The following is a 16519-nucleotide window of genomic DNA, read 5'->3' as shown; positions in this document are numbered from 1 at the left end:
GCCTTATCGCCGCTCTCAACACACCCCAGCAAATAAATAAATGCCAGTAATTAATGATTAAAAGCTTATCTGGCCAGCACAGCACTCGTGGCATTAGATTCCGCATGGCGATCGAGCATTAAGCTCTCGTCTTCTCAGGTAAACAGAGCATCTTGGAGGAGGAATAGGTATGAGGCTATAGACATGATAATGGAAATTATGGCGTGGTAAAAGCTCACAGTTTTGGGGGTATTGCTGGGGAATTTACTAATTCAAATGCGTAGCATTAAAGCTTGTGGTTTGGGAGGCATTGTTTGCGTGAAGAAACAACAGAGGCAAGTCTATATTGGAGGTATTCATTAGTAAAAGCTATTTAATTTAGTAAAAAATAGATTTTAAAAGTCTATAATGCTTCAGAAATTTGGTTAAAGCTTTAAATAAATATATTCTTGACATTTTTAAAGAGTTATTTCACTCTATAATATATAAATATCTATAAAATTGTTTAAAAATTGAAAAGAAACCAAAATAAAGCCTCAAAAGTTTAGTATTTTAAAATATTTGGTGAAATTTATCAATAAAATTATCTATAAAATATTTTAAAATTAAAAAAGTAACCCTATAAGTGCCTAAAAAATTGTTTAATTTAATATATTACAGATTGTCTTTTGAGATAACATAATTTCCAACTTAAATTTATCAATCTGACGAAATAAAATAGCTAATTGGTGACTTCCTTATACTTATTATCGTAATGCTAATTGTTACTTCAAAAAACAAACAATTTATTTAGCTCTATTTTATTAATTACAAAAAATATTACCCTAAAGAAAGTTATATACATATCAATTCAAATTAAAGTAATAATTAATTTTAATAATTAATTATAAAAATTATCTATTTCTCTAGGATAACTTCAACTATGACTCACCGACTTTTGTCTCTTAATAATCTATATTTGTGGCGACAAATACCCATTCGAACCATGTCCCAAATTGGCTTTATAGGACTTGGCCATATGGGCAATCCTATGGCCAAGAATCTACTCAAAACTGGCCATAAACTTAATGTCTTTGATATAGCCAAAAAAGCCTGTGATGCTATAAAGGCCAAAGGAGCCCTAGTTCACCCAGGAGTCACCGAAGTGACCAGGAATTCCAACTATGTGATCACCATGCTGCCCAACAATGCCACTGTAGAAGCCACCTACAAGGAAATCCTAACCAAAACCTTCAAAAGAGATACAACATTCATAGATTGCTCCACAATCTCCCCAGAGTTGGCCAAGTCTTTGCAGAAAAGGATCACCTACCAGGGAGGCCGTTTCCTAGATGCCCCCGTATCTGGAGGAGTACCTGGAGCTCAGCAGGCCAGCCTCACCTTTATGGTAGGAGGAGCTGAAGCTGACTTCAGGGCGGTTAAGGGTATACTGGAGTGCATGGGACGACGCATTGTCCACTGTGGAGTCCCTGGAATGGGTCAGGCGGCCAAACTGTGCAACAATATGATGCTGGCCATCTCCATGATTGGCGTTTCGGAGGCCATGAACTTGGCCGTGTCCCAAGGCTTAGATGCCCAGACCTTTGCCGAGATAATCAACTCATCCACGGGTCGTTGCTGGACTTCTGAATTCTACAATCCAGTTCCTGGAATATCTGCCTCAACTTTGGTTAACAAAGTTCCCATTTCTTTGATCAACAAAGATCTTGACTTGGCCTTAGATGCAGCCAAAGCCTCGAAATCACCGATACCCATGGGAGAGCTGACCCATAAGATTTACAGTTACCTAATTACCCAGGGTCTGGGACAGAGGGATTTCTCTGATATTTATCAATTAATGAAAGAGAAAAAATTCTCTGTTTCTTTTTAAATAAATATTTATATATATCAAATCACTGAATGGAAAAGTTTGCTGGCTTTGCCTAATCTTTTAACTAAAATACTGATAAGCTATAAAAGCTGGGTATATTTTTGTTGTGCAGTTCGAGACTCTGTCGATCCCCAGCTAATTTCTAGCACTCGAGAGCTTAATGGGCAAGTAAACAAGAGAGCTGAGCAAAACAAAACACTGATAAAGAGCAGATAAAAAATAATATATACCAGAAAGATAAGGAAGCTAAAATCGGGAAACCAAAGTTTGTATACCTTTGAAGTTTGAAATTTATTTATACAAAAGGAATAATTCAATAAATACCGTTACCATTTAATTGTTTTAAAATTCTAATTTAATAAGGAAAATATAATATATCTTAAATATATGTAGGGCCAGATATTAGCAACTCTTTTACAACTACACAATTTTTTATTTATTTCATTTAATTATACCTTTGCAGGGTATTATTTTAGTCATAAGCTTGCTAAGCAGTGAAGGAGACATTTCCGACCCCATAAATCATATATATTCTTGATCAGCATCAACAGGCGATACTTTCTAGTCATTTTCGAGAGAAAAAATAATTTCAAATTTTCTTTCAAAATTTCAAAATTTTATAAGGGGTTACATCATTAAAATTCTCAAAAATTGAAAAAAATTTAAATTTCTTAATATTTTAAATTTAGTATGCAGATTTGTTAGCCAAGAAAAACCTAGCTTAGAAAAGCTTTCCGAATTGAATTTGATGCTATTTTGACTTAGTTATGATTTTGATTCTGAAAGTGTATACAAATTTCGTCTGCCGGAATTTAGTTTCTTTCCTTGATTTATTTTAAAATTATAATAAATAATAATGCCAATTTTGACTTAAGAAAGGCTATAAGTTTTCGCCATACAAGGTCTAAAAAAGAGAACTAACATGTGGTTAAAGTCTGCGCTTACTTCTAGACCAAGATTCTAAGCAGGTTTGAAACTGTGCTAGTTTTTAAATCGAATACAAATTTGTCCCTTAAATTAATTATCTTTGTTGTTCTTATTCTAAATTGTTTTTTAATAATAAATATAAAACCCTCCCCATTCAGGTTATATATAAAATAAAGCTTGCAGTTTAAGCTGCAAACTTTTGTAAGTAAATAAAGTTTAAAAGCCATTGTACTTGGCACAGAATTACCCACAGTTTGACAACCCCCAGAGTTCTCATATCTTGAGCGAAATCCAAAAATATGTTTTATTATTTTTGCCATTCGTATTCGTTTATATATATATGTATATATTTTGAAAAATAACAAACTTAACTTAGGTGCTAATTAATTAATTGAGTTCGGTATGTATATAAAAACTTTGTTGTTGCTCTTCTTGTTGTTGTTTCTTGTTGCCTTGTTTGCTTGTTGCGGGGTATAAAATAGTTTAACTATCTAAATTTTATCAAATCGATCGTTTGGAGTGGGTTACAGTAGCAATTAATTTTATTTAAAGTATTTAGGTATATGCATGAAATATATTTATATGGCTGGGCCAGAGGGGGTGGCCTGCGACGAGCTGATTATCCTAGACAATATAGTTGATAATAAATGTAAATTTTAGAAAATGTTTTGAACAATCTTTATCGAATCTTTCAAATGAAATTTAGGTTTAGGATTATATTATATATGTATATGTACTATAATGTAAAGGTGTATAATATCATGAAGAAGCGTCCTTAAACGAGGCGAGGGTGCAATCGAAATTTGTAATTGTAAATGGAGTTTGTTTGTTTTCGGGGACTTGGAGCTTCCGTGGGATTAAGTCACATAAGTAGTAAGTAAGCCTAGTTGCAAAATTCTTTGAAAATATCACAAATTGAAATACACAATAAATAAGTAATCGCATTTGGATTCGCGCAATAAGGAATCTTAGGTAGTTAGCAATATTCGAATAATTCTTTGAGAGAGATAGAGGTTACCTTAGGTACACATAGAGTCCGAGTGTATATACATTATCATTATTTTTCTTTGCGGTGTAAATAGTTTTTGACATTTATAATTAACTGTTCGTGTGTGTGTGTTTGTGTGTATATATAGTTCTAGGAAAATAAGTGAAGCGAACTTTGTTTTTTGTGCTGCAATAATTGAGTTGATTTGATGGATTTTGGATCCTTACTTTACTAGCTAACTTTTTTTTTTGTTTGGTGTCTAATTGAATTCGCTATGGCTCAGACTGAGGCTCTTGGCCTGGCCAAAGCGCTGCTTCAGCTGGCTGGTATTGGCCCGGAATCTCTGCAGAAGCTGCTGCTGTTTGGAGACATTTGATCCTGCTGAGCCTGATCCTCCTGCTCCTTGGTTAGCGCTGGACTGCAGCTGGGCTATGACTGCATCAGCGCTGGTTATGGACTATGAGCCTTTGAGCTTCTTCTTGGGATTAGAGCGGGTCTGGTCAGCAGGAGCCGCGGGAGGGAGTTCTCTATATTGATTCTGTTTTAAAGAAAATTTAAATCAAGTAAAATATGTATAGATTTTGCTAGTATATACATACAATCTCTTCGTTATCTGGCACTCTAGATAGGAAGTCCAACAGCTCATTGTTGGGTATGGTGTTGGGCCTTAGCAAACGGCGGGAGAACTTCATCAGGCCCCAGAAGAGCAGCAGCCAGCGCAGAGGAACAAAATGCAGGACCAGTATGGCACCCAGCAGCAGGACCACGGCCAGCCAGGTCAATTCGGGGACGGAAAAGTTAAATGTGCTGGAAAGTCAGTAAATTATAAAGAATTTCTATAAAAATCATCAAAGATTCAAGCTCACTTGATGGTGCTTTCGCCTAGAGAGGCCAGATAACCTATCGTATTCTGTACGGTTTGGGAGACTTCTTGTATGGCCTGCAATCTCTCCTTGATGGATTTCTTCTCCTCCTTCTCCTTGTCATCGTCATCGTCCTCATCATATTCATAGTCATAGTGGGCAGCTGGATCTGTGGTGCCTGTAATCAGGCGGATAAGCCAGTTTCTAGAAAAAGTAAGAATAAATTATATATATTCTTGATAATAAATTATATTGAAAAATTCCTACTTGAGTATGATGAGTAACAGAACCAAGGGCACCGTTTCCAGATCACCATAAACACAAGCCACAATCCATAGGACAAAGGCTATGCTGGAACGCACGGGGGATTCCCATTCAAAGCAGCTCCTTTTGGGGAAATATTAAATATGAGTTTTAAGTATAAAATTCTATAGAAACTACTTACTGAACATATCTCGCTGCTTCCAGGATATCCATGATAATCTCCTTGAGTCGGTTGACATTTCGCAGGAACAACTGCCTCTTAAACTTGGCTTCCTGTTGTATAAGCTTCTCCTCCTTGGGCTGCAGGGCCCGGCAAACAGCTCGTACCTCATTCCAGACCACCGTCAATTCCAGTTGGATTTGTGGAGAGTTGCCCTTGGCCCTTACACACAGGTTCTTATCCTTGAGGGTGTACCAACGCTTGACACCGCTTTTGATTCGGAGCAGAGGTATGACTAGTTTACCCAGGAACTCGACACGATGATCGCGATCCTCATCGAAGACGGTGATTTCCAGCACCTGAGTGATGTCCTTGACATTGCTAGAAAAATATATAAAATTAATTTACAAGTCTATAATCTTTAAGAAGCTTAAAAAATGGTTGCTTACAAAGTAAAGATCTTATTCCAGTTGGGCGTTAGGGTCTTGTACTCCGTTTGGGTCTGCAGCCGGGCATTGCCCAGTTCCAGGACACAAAAAGGATCTGATTTTCCTCCTATATCCGCTGCCGCCAGTCCCGTAGCTCCAAATACCTTCACCGTCAGATGACCCACATCTCGAAGATTTTGCAGGCAACGCAGGAAGCGATATCTTTCCCGTAATAACTGTGCCTCTCGTGGATCCTCCTTAAAAGCCTTCAGATCGCTGATTGTCTCCAAAGCAGTGGTTCCACTTATCGTAAGCATGAGGTGTACTTCGCCAGGACAATCCTCGAGAGGCTTCCATATGCCATGGGTGGTCTCGCGCTGGAAAACACTCAGATCAATGATGGCCTTGCCGTAGAGGGAATTGCGATTCCAAAGAGCCAGCTCCAGGTTCTGATCCTCATCGAAGAGGTGGAGATCGAACTGCTCCAGCCAGCGTTCCGTCCAGGAAGACTTGCTCTTGTACTTCTCGTTGCCCAATCTGAATTTCAAAAGGGGTATTAATTTATTTTTAATATATTATTTTAATAGATTTATAGAAGTGCTAGCTTATATTTGTTTCCAAGTGTATTTTTCAGCCTCTTTTTTAATACAAGCTTGGTGATAAACCTTGAGCTGCTGATAGGAAGTATAAAACATAAAAAGCGCTCTGGTCAAGTTGCTCATTAAAATTTAAATTAAGAAGTCTATTAAAAATGAAGCTATTAAAAAATTCTATGAACTTCAAGGCTGCAGTTGCTAGAAATTTTAGAATATTAAACAGAAAAAATTATAAGGAAAATGTACTTGAATTTTAAATAGATATTCAAAAGAATTTCTTTCTCTTAAATCAAGCTACTAATATAATTTTTAAAATAATTCCTATCCTTAACAAATTTCTCCTCAAAACTCACCTAAATTTAAAGTGAATATCAATTAGCTTGCTGCCATCCTCCGCCAGCGGCAAATCCTTGGCTTTCACCAGAAGTATGGTGACCACAGAGCTCCAGATCTGCGACTTCAAACGCTTCGATGACTCGGCCAGCTTAGAGTTACGCTGAAAATGCTGCACAATATCCGGAAAATGAGTCTCAGCCGCCTCCATGAGATCGTCGCAACCCTGCTCCAGCTGGCCCCTCACATGCTTGAGCACCATGCGCGGTGCCCGCTTGCAGCCGGGCCAATTGCCCAACATTTTGTGCTCTCGATTGGGGAGTCCAAGCCCCAAAACCGTAATCGAAACCGAAACCCAAACAAAGTAGACAACAAATTGCGAGAGAAAAACAAAACCAAAACAAGATCCCAAAGCCGCACTTGGCCTGCGACGCTCGAAGAGTGACTAAAGTCGAAGCCGATTGGGATAGAGAGCTCTTGCCAGGGGAGTCGGACTTAATTACTGAATAATGGGGTATGCTGGACTAGGGGAGAGGCATGTGTGTGATTTTACACATGTAAGTGGGGAAGTACTAGGTACTTTTGAGAGTGTTGTAAGCCAGGTGACTCAGCTTGACACCTCATTGTGGGTTTAGGTTAACTTTTTATATGAACTTGAATAGGTAAATGGTTATTAAATACCCTTAAAAATATTTTAAAAATTTTGTTTGATTTATTTATAAAATTTTACAAGAGGTGAAATCTTAAAATTCCACTTCATTATGATTGAAACCTGTTTTCTACTATTAAATATTTTAAATTATTTTATTATCAGAATTCTGTAAGATTTTTAATGAAAAAAAATATTATTTAATTTCGATAGTTTCCTTATAAAAATATAGAAAAATTTTATATTAAATGAAAATCATAGATAAAATATATTTTAATTAAAAAGAAGACTCACAAAAATATTTAGAAATTCTAAAACCACAAAGAAAAATTTCTATTTCTATTTTTATTTCTTGATATAACATTTAAAATCTTCATAGAACTCGGCTTAATGGGTTATAAATCTCTCATATAATAACCCTTAACATGAGTTTTAAATCTTTCAAATAATAATCCTTAACATTTTCTCAATTTTAAACTAATTTAAATATTTTTAAAAATTTCTCTATAACTTACAGGGTATTCCCCCTTCGATTCTCCCATATATACCCCAATTTACATTGTATTTTCCCCCCCGGTTTGTCAATTGTTTGCCTTTGCCATTGCCTTCGTTTTGTTGAGAGATAACCACATGCAATGCCAATGACAGGCGACAGCTCAAGCTTTTTGCTCCATCGAGCTCCACCGCTGCGATCAAAGCTCGTCATGATGAGTGTGCCATAGTTGAAAAGCCGACTCAATTGTTCAAGTTAGTTGCGGGCACTGGATCAAAGTTTAAGCGCCACAACAACAACAACAAAAAACAGAGATGAAAAACACAACAAAAAAACCCCAAAAGCAATTCAGGTGAGCCATAAATAAAGTCAGTGGGTAACCAGACGCTTGTGGATAAACGTCTTGATACAACAAAAGGGTCGTGTAGGTGTTCGTTTTGTTGAAAGGCAATTAAAAGTGGCCAGACAATGGGCTAGAAAAACCCCAAAGAGAAGGGCTGATTGATGGCCCCCTACAAGTTGCTTTCGCTTATGGAATAAACTGTGAGGGATCTTGTGGATACACTCACCATTTCCTTGTCCTCCTGACTGCGCGGCCAGAGCGTCAAATTGATGAGTATCTCGCCCATGCCATGCTCCCCAGGATTTCCGCCGGAATCGCACAGCTGCAGGTGTATGTCCTCGGCCTTGCCCAACTCCAGTTGGGTTAAGTCCAGCTTGGCCGAGCCCATAAAGTCGTCCTGCAGTCCCCAATCGTAGTCGAAGACCTGCCAAAAACGGAAATTCATTTCGATTAGATTTGCGCTTTATGCTTGTGGGAATATAATTCCCCCAAAAACGTTATTCGATTGTGTTTTCACACTGCTCGAAATTTGTATTCCCTTAATGAAAATTAAATAACGAGTATAATCAAAATTAAATCACGGAAAAGAGGGAAAAAAAGGGAAACCCCCAAATGGCAGCGGTGGGATTCGAACCCACGCCTCCGAGGAGACTGGTGCCTTAAACCAGCGCCTTAGACCGCTCGGCCACGCTACCCTGGGATATAAAAAAAAAATGCCTACCACTTATCGGTGGTATATAATCTGGGGAAAACTATTTATGGAACCCCAGAGACCAAAGCAGAATTTATACAAGTAAAACTATAACAGAAATGCTAAAGAAACCACAAGAAATTATTATTACCAGGGTTTTATTTCAGTGTACAGTAAACTTTTTCTGTAGCACCTGTCCCAGCACCCCCACTTAACTTTCACTTTCCCTACCCGGAACTCACCTTGACAATAATCGGCTGGAAGGGGTCCTCGATGGGCACGATAAAGACCTCGTCCCACACCGGATTCAGGTCCCTGTGGATGGTGCGCGACTTGTGTAGGAGACGGCCGCCGACCTTGAACTTGACATAAGGATCACTGAGTCCTGCGACACAGAAAACGAAAGACAAAGGAACATTTTTTGTTACTGCAGTGCTCGAGGATGGTGGTAAGTGCTTGATTAAGCACAAAAGGGAGGGTTTTTGGGTGGTGAGGAAAATGAAATAGTTGGGAAATGGGAGGAGAAACTGTGGGGTTTTTTCTTTAGCAGTGCTGCCTACTAAAGGTTTTAGTGAATTTTCTTATTAGAGAATCTCTTAAAGTATTATTTAATTCTTTGAATATAAATTTTACTATAATTAAGTCATAAATCTCTTTAATCGAGAGACTAATAAGCAGCACTGTGGGTATAAAAATAAGGATTTTTCAAGGCTTGTGTCCTTGTGCTCACCATTCTTGTCCATGGCCACCAGATCGCTGCCGGATTTAAGATGAACGCGCAGCTGAAAGAAGACGAATTGACGTAATTGGGCTTCGCGCTTGCGACGCAGCTCGTCGGCCTGATCAGATTGCAGATTCAAGATTGCAGTTTTGCATTTTTGTATTTTTGCAGATTTTTTTATTCAGTTATCAGTTAGTTGAGAGTTGTGCAGCACAGCGAGTCGTAGAAAAAAAAAGCGAAAAAATCGGACATTTGTTGAGAAATTTCAACAGATTTTTAATTAGTGATAAAATTAAAGAAGAAAGCCAATTACTTAAACAAAAAGCCAAGCGGAAGAAGCAAAAAACGTCAACCAAAACCCACCTGCAAGGCCTCTAGCTGTTGCTGTGTGGTCAGTTCCGGCGAGGCTGTGCATCCTCCAGGACCACCATTCTCGGGATGCTCATCAATCCTACCCTCCATGGAGCCCCCGAAGCGCTGGATAACCTGTGCCATCTTGGCCGTGGCCCGGAATTCCCTGGCCAGCGGTGAACCACCAATAGTGGTGCTTCGATGTCGCGGACTCTGCGTCACGGAACTGCTCTCCGAACTGTAATCGGCTGCATAGTCAGTGCTCTCCTCGAGGAAATCACTGGGTGACTTGCGTCCCAATCGATCTTTGCTCTTGGCCCGACTCCAGCGATGTCGCAGATTATTAAAGAAGCCGTGGGTCTTCTGCAGGACACCCACTCCACCAGCCACGCCTCCGCTTCGGTCTCCGCCCCCGGACAAGTGCTGGGCCACGGCACTCTTGGCCCGCTTGGGTGATATGTGCGGCGATTCGCTGTGATGGCAGTCGTGACCATTCAACTCCGAGGCGGATTTACTGAGATGTTTGCCCAGGCGTTGTTGCTGCTGCAGCTGGGGTGAGCCGTGGGGGGAAATCCGAAGAGGGGGAGTGCTCCCACTGACGGTGGAGCTGCTGCCGGGCTGATGGTGCTGCAGCTGGTGGTGGTGGTGATCCGCCTCCTCCTCCTGCTCCACCTGGTCAACGTAGTGGATGCGTGCTGTTGGGGGGTGAAAAAGGTGGCAAGTGTTATTTCAGACGGCACGCACGCTGCCAATGGAATCGATTTAACAAAAAAATGTAGCCACCAATTGATAAGCCAAATAAAAAGTATTTTTGGAGGAAAGAAAATCAAGGGAAAATGCGGAAAAGTGGCTAAAATAAATCGGTGAAACAGCAGGGATTTGCTTTTCTGAAGAGATAAAGTAAAGAAACAAAAATTTAAAGACAGAAATGAGCTGGGAAAAAGGGTTTTAAGTTTATTATTTAAGAGTTTAAAGCTTTAAATTATTTTTTAAATTTATTTTAAGCTGGAAAATATCCCAACTTTTAATTTTTAATATATTTGTAACTCTTAAAAGTTATATAAATCAAAATGAAATCAAAAACTTGAAACATTTAGCAAAGCGTTGAACTTGACACTTGATAAACCCCATAAATCATGGAAAATGTATACATTTAGGCCACTCTAAAATTTTTAAACGCTTTTCCCACCCACCCAATTGCCACCCATGACATCACTTTGTTATTTTTCTGCGATTGTCTTAATTATGAAAATTACACAGAGCCATAAGAAAGTAGAATGATTCGTGCCATTTGTCGATGCGGTCATCAAAAAAATAAGTAGAGAAAAATAAATGCTCTCAGCTCCCTATAAACGTCTGGATAAATGGTACTTTTAAATTTTGTATAATTTACTGCGTTCTTTTAAGTGCTCAAGTACTTGGTTGTGGTTTTTTTTACATTTTTTTATGAGTTATGCCACAGCTTTGTAAGCACAATTTAGCATACATAAAAAGTATGTCACTTGGGCTTAGTTTAAAGCAGAGATTAGACAGCTTTTAATCTATGGCACTTTATTTCTATTAAATTTTATGAAGGAAACATAGCAAACAGAACTATAAATTTATAAGTTTTGAAGGCTTTTTAAGTTTAGAAAACACTTGAAATAAATTGTAGTTACAAAATATATTCTAGGGATTTGTTTTACTATTAAAAAGTAACTTCAAGTGGCATTTATTTAAATATTCTTCAAACAAACTTTAATTAAAATACTTTTTCCATATTATTTAATCATTTTAACTTTTGCTTATTTATTCCTTTAATTCCCCTTTTTCCTTTCTTTATCACAAATCTTAATTTTCCGCACTTTTTGGCACATTGTTTTTCCTGTTTTTCCATTTTTCGCACACACATTTATCTCTTGAAAGTGACAGCCAAATGGATTATACCAGGCAATATACATAATAAATGCTCGAATATTCTCGCTTTTTTGCTCCTTTTTTCTCTCCACTTCTTAACCTGCACTTTATCTGATCCTTCAGGGACCCTGGACCTGGCCTTTACCTGTGGCTGGAAATATTTTATTAATCCTGTGGCACAGCGCAAATGTGTATGGTTGCTTGGCGGTTTTCTTTGAGGATTTGGAGGTCTTGAAATGCAGCGGTTGCATGACATGGCCAATTGAAATAAATAATTGATTACAAAACACTTAAATAGAGGAGGTTTAGAAGGATTTTTTGGCACTAGCACAAGATTTGTAGTTAAGAGTTTTGTTTTGCAGAATTATTATTTTCTTTTTTTATACACCAAAAATTGTATTCCGCGCTCAGAGCTTGGCGACCTGCACGCTGGCAGTGCCCCTAGAAGACTGCTTCGGCAATGGATTCGCTGTCTCTGCTGTTATGGTTTCATCCCTCCACAGCCCTCCCCCCCGAAGAAAAACACCCGCAACCCAAAACAACAACCGTAACATTTGCTCTCCTTTCTGGCATTTGTTATTGTTAACGTAACATGGATTGTGGCATTGAGTTTGAGGGGTTTTTTCGGGGTGTTCTGTGGGTGCTCCTGGGTGCTCTTGGTTGGGTTTTTGTGGGCGGCCTGCATTATTTATACCCTCCTCCTCATGCGATGCTGAGGGCTGCAGCTGGGCTGTATGCCGCGCAAATTGGAAAAGCATCCCGGCGATGGCGTCATAAAATGCAAATGTAAATGTGAGCCGCTTTGCCAAAGCTTTACGCACCCTCAGAAATAAAAGAAGAGCTTTACTTTGCCTCGGACTTTTTGTCGTCGTCCAGTTTACTTTTATTTTAATGAATGAAATGGCAGTCGTTTCAGAGAGAGAAAGAGAGAGAGAAACAGAGACCATCCTCTGGAGGTTTATGGCAAGGACATTTAGTGCTGTAATACCAGTAGTTCCGCCTGACTCTTGTGCAACCCTCCAATGGCTTTGCATATAATTTTAATTAATTTAATGCAAGTCACTGCAGCTAAGCGAGGTGTGACCAGGATCACACCTCAAGTAATTCCGGGATTAAATTATTCCCGGGAGAGCACTTAGTTCACAAATAACTCACATATGTCTAGATAGGTTGTTGTGTGGGGTTTGTGGTTTGCTTACAGGAATCAAGTGGGGACTCTAGTGTTTATTTCTATGGCTTTAAGAGTGTGGCACACTTTTAGGCTAAATTTCCTGAAATTAAAGCCTGCTCTCAGCTGGTTGTTATAAAATTAATTTACTGCCAAACTTAGCCAAGGTTAAGACTTGCAATTAGCCAAGTTTTCATAAGTTTTCCTCAAGTTTTTACTTCGTTTTGTTTCCCAAAAACTCGCCTTTGTTCTCCCCAAATTATCGCACATACGCCATGTGGACAAGGCTCGTTTAATACCATTAACAATGCCCTGCTGCCTTAATGATCACATCAGCTGGCACGTGCTTTCAATATGCGTAAAAAAAAGAATGTTTTACTGGGGGTTAAGGTGGTTTTATGCATCAAGTAATGAAATCGTATATATACATATATCCTTTCAGGTTCATAAATGCAGCGTCATTAATGTTTTTATTGGGGTCTCTGTTTTTCATGCTGGCTTCCATATCGGAAATGGCTTCGCGTAATCGGGGCAATATGCAGGCTACATCAGGGCATCAATTATGGATTTGACATGGCCAACAGAAGGACCTCCGACGGACTCGTGTATCACAGCTTTGGTCAATAAATCAAGCTCGAGGTCAGCCATCAATTATTTAGACATGGGTCAGCAAGTGTCATATGGCACTAATGGTTCTGTCTCTGTTTTTCACCTGCTGGGCACACACCTCACTACACTTTTGCTCCTTTGCTGCGCTCACCTGTTGACTTTTTTGCTGACATTTGCGCGATTCTATTTTTATGACAGTGCAGAGAGAGAAAAATCTGGTTATTTGTATAACTATAATTTTGGTGTTTACATTTTTATACATTTTTGTAATATTTAAAGATCATGTTTGCATATATAATGATTATTTGAAAATTATTTTCCAGGATTTTCAGAATGCAAAATTGTTTTAATTGTACAAATTAATTAAACAATTTATATAAATTTATACAATTTTTTTATTTTATTAGATATATTTTTTATATGTATAAAAATGTATATCTTATCTTTAATATTGCTCATGAATATAAGTATTTGTTTAACACCTAAAAAAATATATATAACCATAGGAAAACTTCACTAAAAACCATATTCCAGTATTTATGGTATAAAAAATTTTATAATAAATTTATTATAAAAACATTTAAACTGTTATTCAAAAGATTTAAAATAAATTTTGCAATTCTTTATTAATTTTTATATTTAAAATTTAAAAAACCTCTATAAACTTAAACAAATTACACTATAAATCCTATACCAGTATTTTTATTATAAAAAAATTTACAATTAGTTTCTATAGCATACTTTTAGGAAGCACTTTTATTTATTTTAAATCTCCAAATATTTTATACAAATATTTTTATACAAGTATTAAGGTTTATTTTTATTAAAATAATCACTTCCACATTCTACTTAATATTGAAAATAAAATTATTTATCTCTAGATTATGCCTTATATTTCCTAACAGTGTATCAAAAGTTTATTTTACAACACAAGCCCTCTGCCCCTGCTTTTTATTACCCCCCTTTGTTTTCGTCTTTTTTAAGTCCTTTTCTGCCCTTTGGCTTATTGGCCTCATACATAAAAATTTATATATCTATGTATAGTAGTAGGGAATGACGTCATGGCTCTGAACCCATTCATTCGAAATTGGCTACGCAGAATTCCGCTGTATTTCCCCTTTAGTTCGTTGCACTTAGCGTGGCCCCACTGTGCCATGGTTTGTTGTGGCGCTGATTATCATGTTTACCGAGCACGCAACGAGCCGAAACTGAGCTTATCAGAGGCCTAAAGTTTAATCGCCTGTCGTGGCTTGGTTTGGTGTGGTTTGTTTCTGGATAGAGAATACTGCCAGGTGGGAGCCGCCCTTACCTGGTGCCTCGAGCGCAAGAATGAGCGCCTTTTATTGGTTTCTTGAATATTAACGCCAGACAAGCGTCTGGCTTTCCATAGAGACCATATGGCGCAGATATGCCTCATAATTAGCACATTTTATTGGTATCTTTCACAGATTCGAACAAATGCCTTGAGTTGGTTGAATTTTCAAAGGGAAATTCTTCTTCAAGTTTTTATGATTTACATTTTTCCCCATCGACAAATGCTGCAGCTCTTGGATAAATGATTTTCCCTCAATTTGTTTTGCGACTCTGAATTATTCATGGAATTTCTCTTTTACACTCATAAAAATATTTTTCTAGATTTAAGAAAAATCGCCATAAAAAAAAATCGCCCTTAAACTGAGAAAATTTTTCTGGAATTAAGAAAAGGTTTTCATAAATTTAAGACAGGGCACCGTAAAATTAAGAAAGGCCGCCATAAATACACCTTTTTAGGGTTAATTTACATATTTTCCTCAAATGTAGGGCAAAATTTTCGGATTTGCTTCGTTCATTTTCTTTCTTTAATTACGGGCGAATTTTCTTAGATTACGGGAGAATTTTCTTTGTTTTGCTGGTCAACTTTTCGTAAAACTATGGCGAATTCTTTTGGCAAATTCCACACGCGTGCACATACAATTCCCAACTGGTTCAAACGTCTCTGGCATGAGGTGACGGTGGCCGGCCAACACTTAGTAAGAGCAAGTCTCTTTTGCAACACCAAAAGTGTTAGCATTTGGCCGCCTTTGTTAATAAACAATAATAACATTGTTTTTGTTGTAATACAACAACAAAAAATATTATTATTAATATTTATTAACAACATTTTTACAACAAAAATAATATTTTTGCTTATTTATTAACAATATTTTTTACAACGAAAATAATATTATTGCTTATTTACAAATACAGCAGCAGCAACAACAAACAATTGCAACTTACCTTCAATTTTTCTACATTCAAGAAAAATCTTTCTAAATGTAAGAAAAAATTCACCTTCAATTTGAGGAAAATTTTTCCCATATTTAGGACAAATCACCTTATAAACAAGACAATGTTTCTTCATTTAAGAAAAATCGCCCTAGATTTAGGAAAGATTCTTTCCTCAAATTTAGGGCAAATTTTCTCAAATCTAGAGCGACTCGCCTTTGGAACCGTTTCTATGGCGAATTTCTAAATACACGGGCGAAAAGCGGCTTTTCTAGGGCGATTTTAGGCAAACATTTTTATGAGTGTACATACAATATATCCTTGGTCACCGCAGGGCCGCCCCTCAAGTTGTTTTTTTACGGCTGAAAGTCCTGAATTATGCATGGCTTATTTATGCGGATTTTGTCCTTATTTGAAGCCTGAACTCTTAGAAATGCATGACGATTGCATGGGGGGGTGGCTCGCTTAGCTGTGTGTTTTTTTTATATTACGCATACGCCGCGTGAGCTCTTGGCTGATGGACATCTCATTTTGGCAGCTCATAAATGCAGCAGATCCTGGGTATTTGGCCTGGACAGCTGCTTAATTAACTGCCAGGATAATGATGAAATTAAATGGGGATCATGGCAGCTTGCCTGATGGCCTGGCTTATATTTGAGAGGCTCTAAAAGCAGGGATTACTACCTACTAACCAATGACCAACCTGCAGCATACGATGTGCGGTGTGCGACGTGCGTGAGATTGTCACAGTGTTGGTGTGTGTGTGTCCGCCCCAGGGAAGGAATCCGCAGGATAATGGGGGGCAATAAGGGAGCCGCAATACGCGCTGGCCCGAAGCTTTCATTTTAATTAACTGGGTTACCTTTGTGGGGCCAGCCATTTCGGAGCCAAGTAATTACAATTTGCCAGGAAAAACAAGAGCTACAAAAGCGTAGCGAGATTTACA

At 38.0% G+C, this 16519-nt stretch overlaps 2 protein-coding genes, 1 long non-coding RNA gene and 1 other non-coding gene across 5 annotated transcripts; 2 read left to right on the top strand and 2 right to left on the bottom strand.

The window, feature by feature from the left end:
* The first annotated feature begins 19 nt into the window (after nt 1–19).
* On the top strand, nt 20–1849 carry LOC108082623 (probable 3-hydroxyisobutyrate dehydrogenase, mitochondrial). The gene is made up of 2 exons (XM_070284390.1): nt 20–138; nt 889–1849. Exon 2 carries the CDS (start codon nt 902–904, stop codon nt 1847–1849), a length of 948 nt encoding a protein of 315 aa, XP_070140491.1. The 5' UTR covers nt 20–138; nt 889–901.
* Nucleotides 1850–3062: 1213 nt separating this feature from the next.
* Nucleotides 3063–11819, bottom strand: Mctp (multiple C2 domain and transmembrane region protein). Of its 2 annotated transcripts, none has more exons than XM_017178050.3 (12): nt 11698–11819; nt 9669–10351; nt 9315–9423; nt 8827–8969; nt 8120–8317; nt 6429–6580; nt 5501–6016; nt 5073–5432; nt 4895–5014; nt 4631–4831; nt 4364–4571; nt 3063–4302 (listed from the first exon to the last, which is right to left on the bottom strand). In XM_017178050.3, the coding sequence occupies exons 1-12, from the start codon at nt 11801–11803 to the stop codon at nt 4222–4224; spliced, it is 2877 nt and encodes a 958-aa protein (XP_017033539.1). In that variant the 5' UTR covers nt 11804–11819; the 3' UTR covers nt 3063–4221. The 2 variants fall into 2 exon arrangements, with proteins under 2 accessions (XP_017033539.1, XP_017033540.1); XM_017178051.3 differs by having other exon boundaries at nt 9315–9366.
* Nucleotides 7685–11847, top strand: LOC138927965 (uncharacterized). Its single transcript, XR_011444435.1, has 2 exons — nt 7685–7902; nt 11676–11847. It is a non-coding gene; the product is annotated as an uncharacterized lncRNA (long non-coding RNA).
* Nucleotides 8507–8588, bottom strand: TRNAL-AAG (transfer RNA leucine (anticodon AAG)). The gene has a single exon. It is a non-coding gene; the product is annotated as a tRNA-Leu (tRNA).
* Nucleotides 11848–16519: the final 4672 nt, after the last annotated feature.

This window comes from Drosophila kikkawai, chromosome 2R (assembly GCF_030179895.1).
Source record: "Drosophila kikkawai strain 14028-0561.14 chromosome 2R, DkikHiC1v2, whole genome shotgun sequence".
Taxonomy (NCBI): Eukaryota; Metazoa; Arthropoda; class Insecta; order Diptera; family Drosophilidae; genus Drosophila; species Drosophila kikkawai.
The sequence above is the reverse complement of the archived record's forward strand: the minus strand, read 5'-3'. Positions and strand labels throughout refer to the sequence as shown.

What these genes read in the sequence shown, in the direction of transcription:
- LOC108082623 (XM_070284390.1), top strand. Translation starts at nt 902, where the DNA reads ATGACTCACCGACTTTTGTCTCTTAATAATCTATATTTGTGGCGACAA.
- Mctp (XM_017178050.3), bottom strand. Translation starts at nt 11,803, where the DNA reads ATGCAACCGCTGCATTTCAAGACCTCCAAATCCTCAAAGAAAACCGCC. An exon ending in TGGAATAAGATCTTTACTTT is followed by an intron (nt 5,433 to 5,500) that starts GTAAGCAACCAT and finishes ATATTTTTCTAG; the next exon opens with CAATGTCAAGGACATCACTC. An exon ending in CTGTTACTCATCATACTCAA is followed by an intron (nt 4,832 to 4,894) that starts GTAGGAATTTTT and finishes TACTTTTTCTAG; the next exon opens with AAACTGGCTTATCCGCCTGA.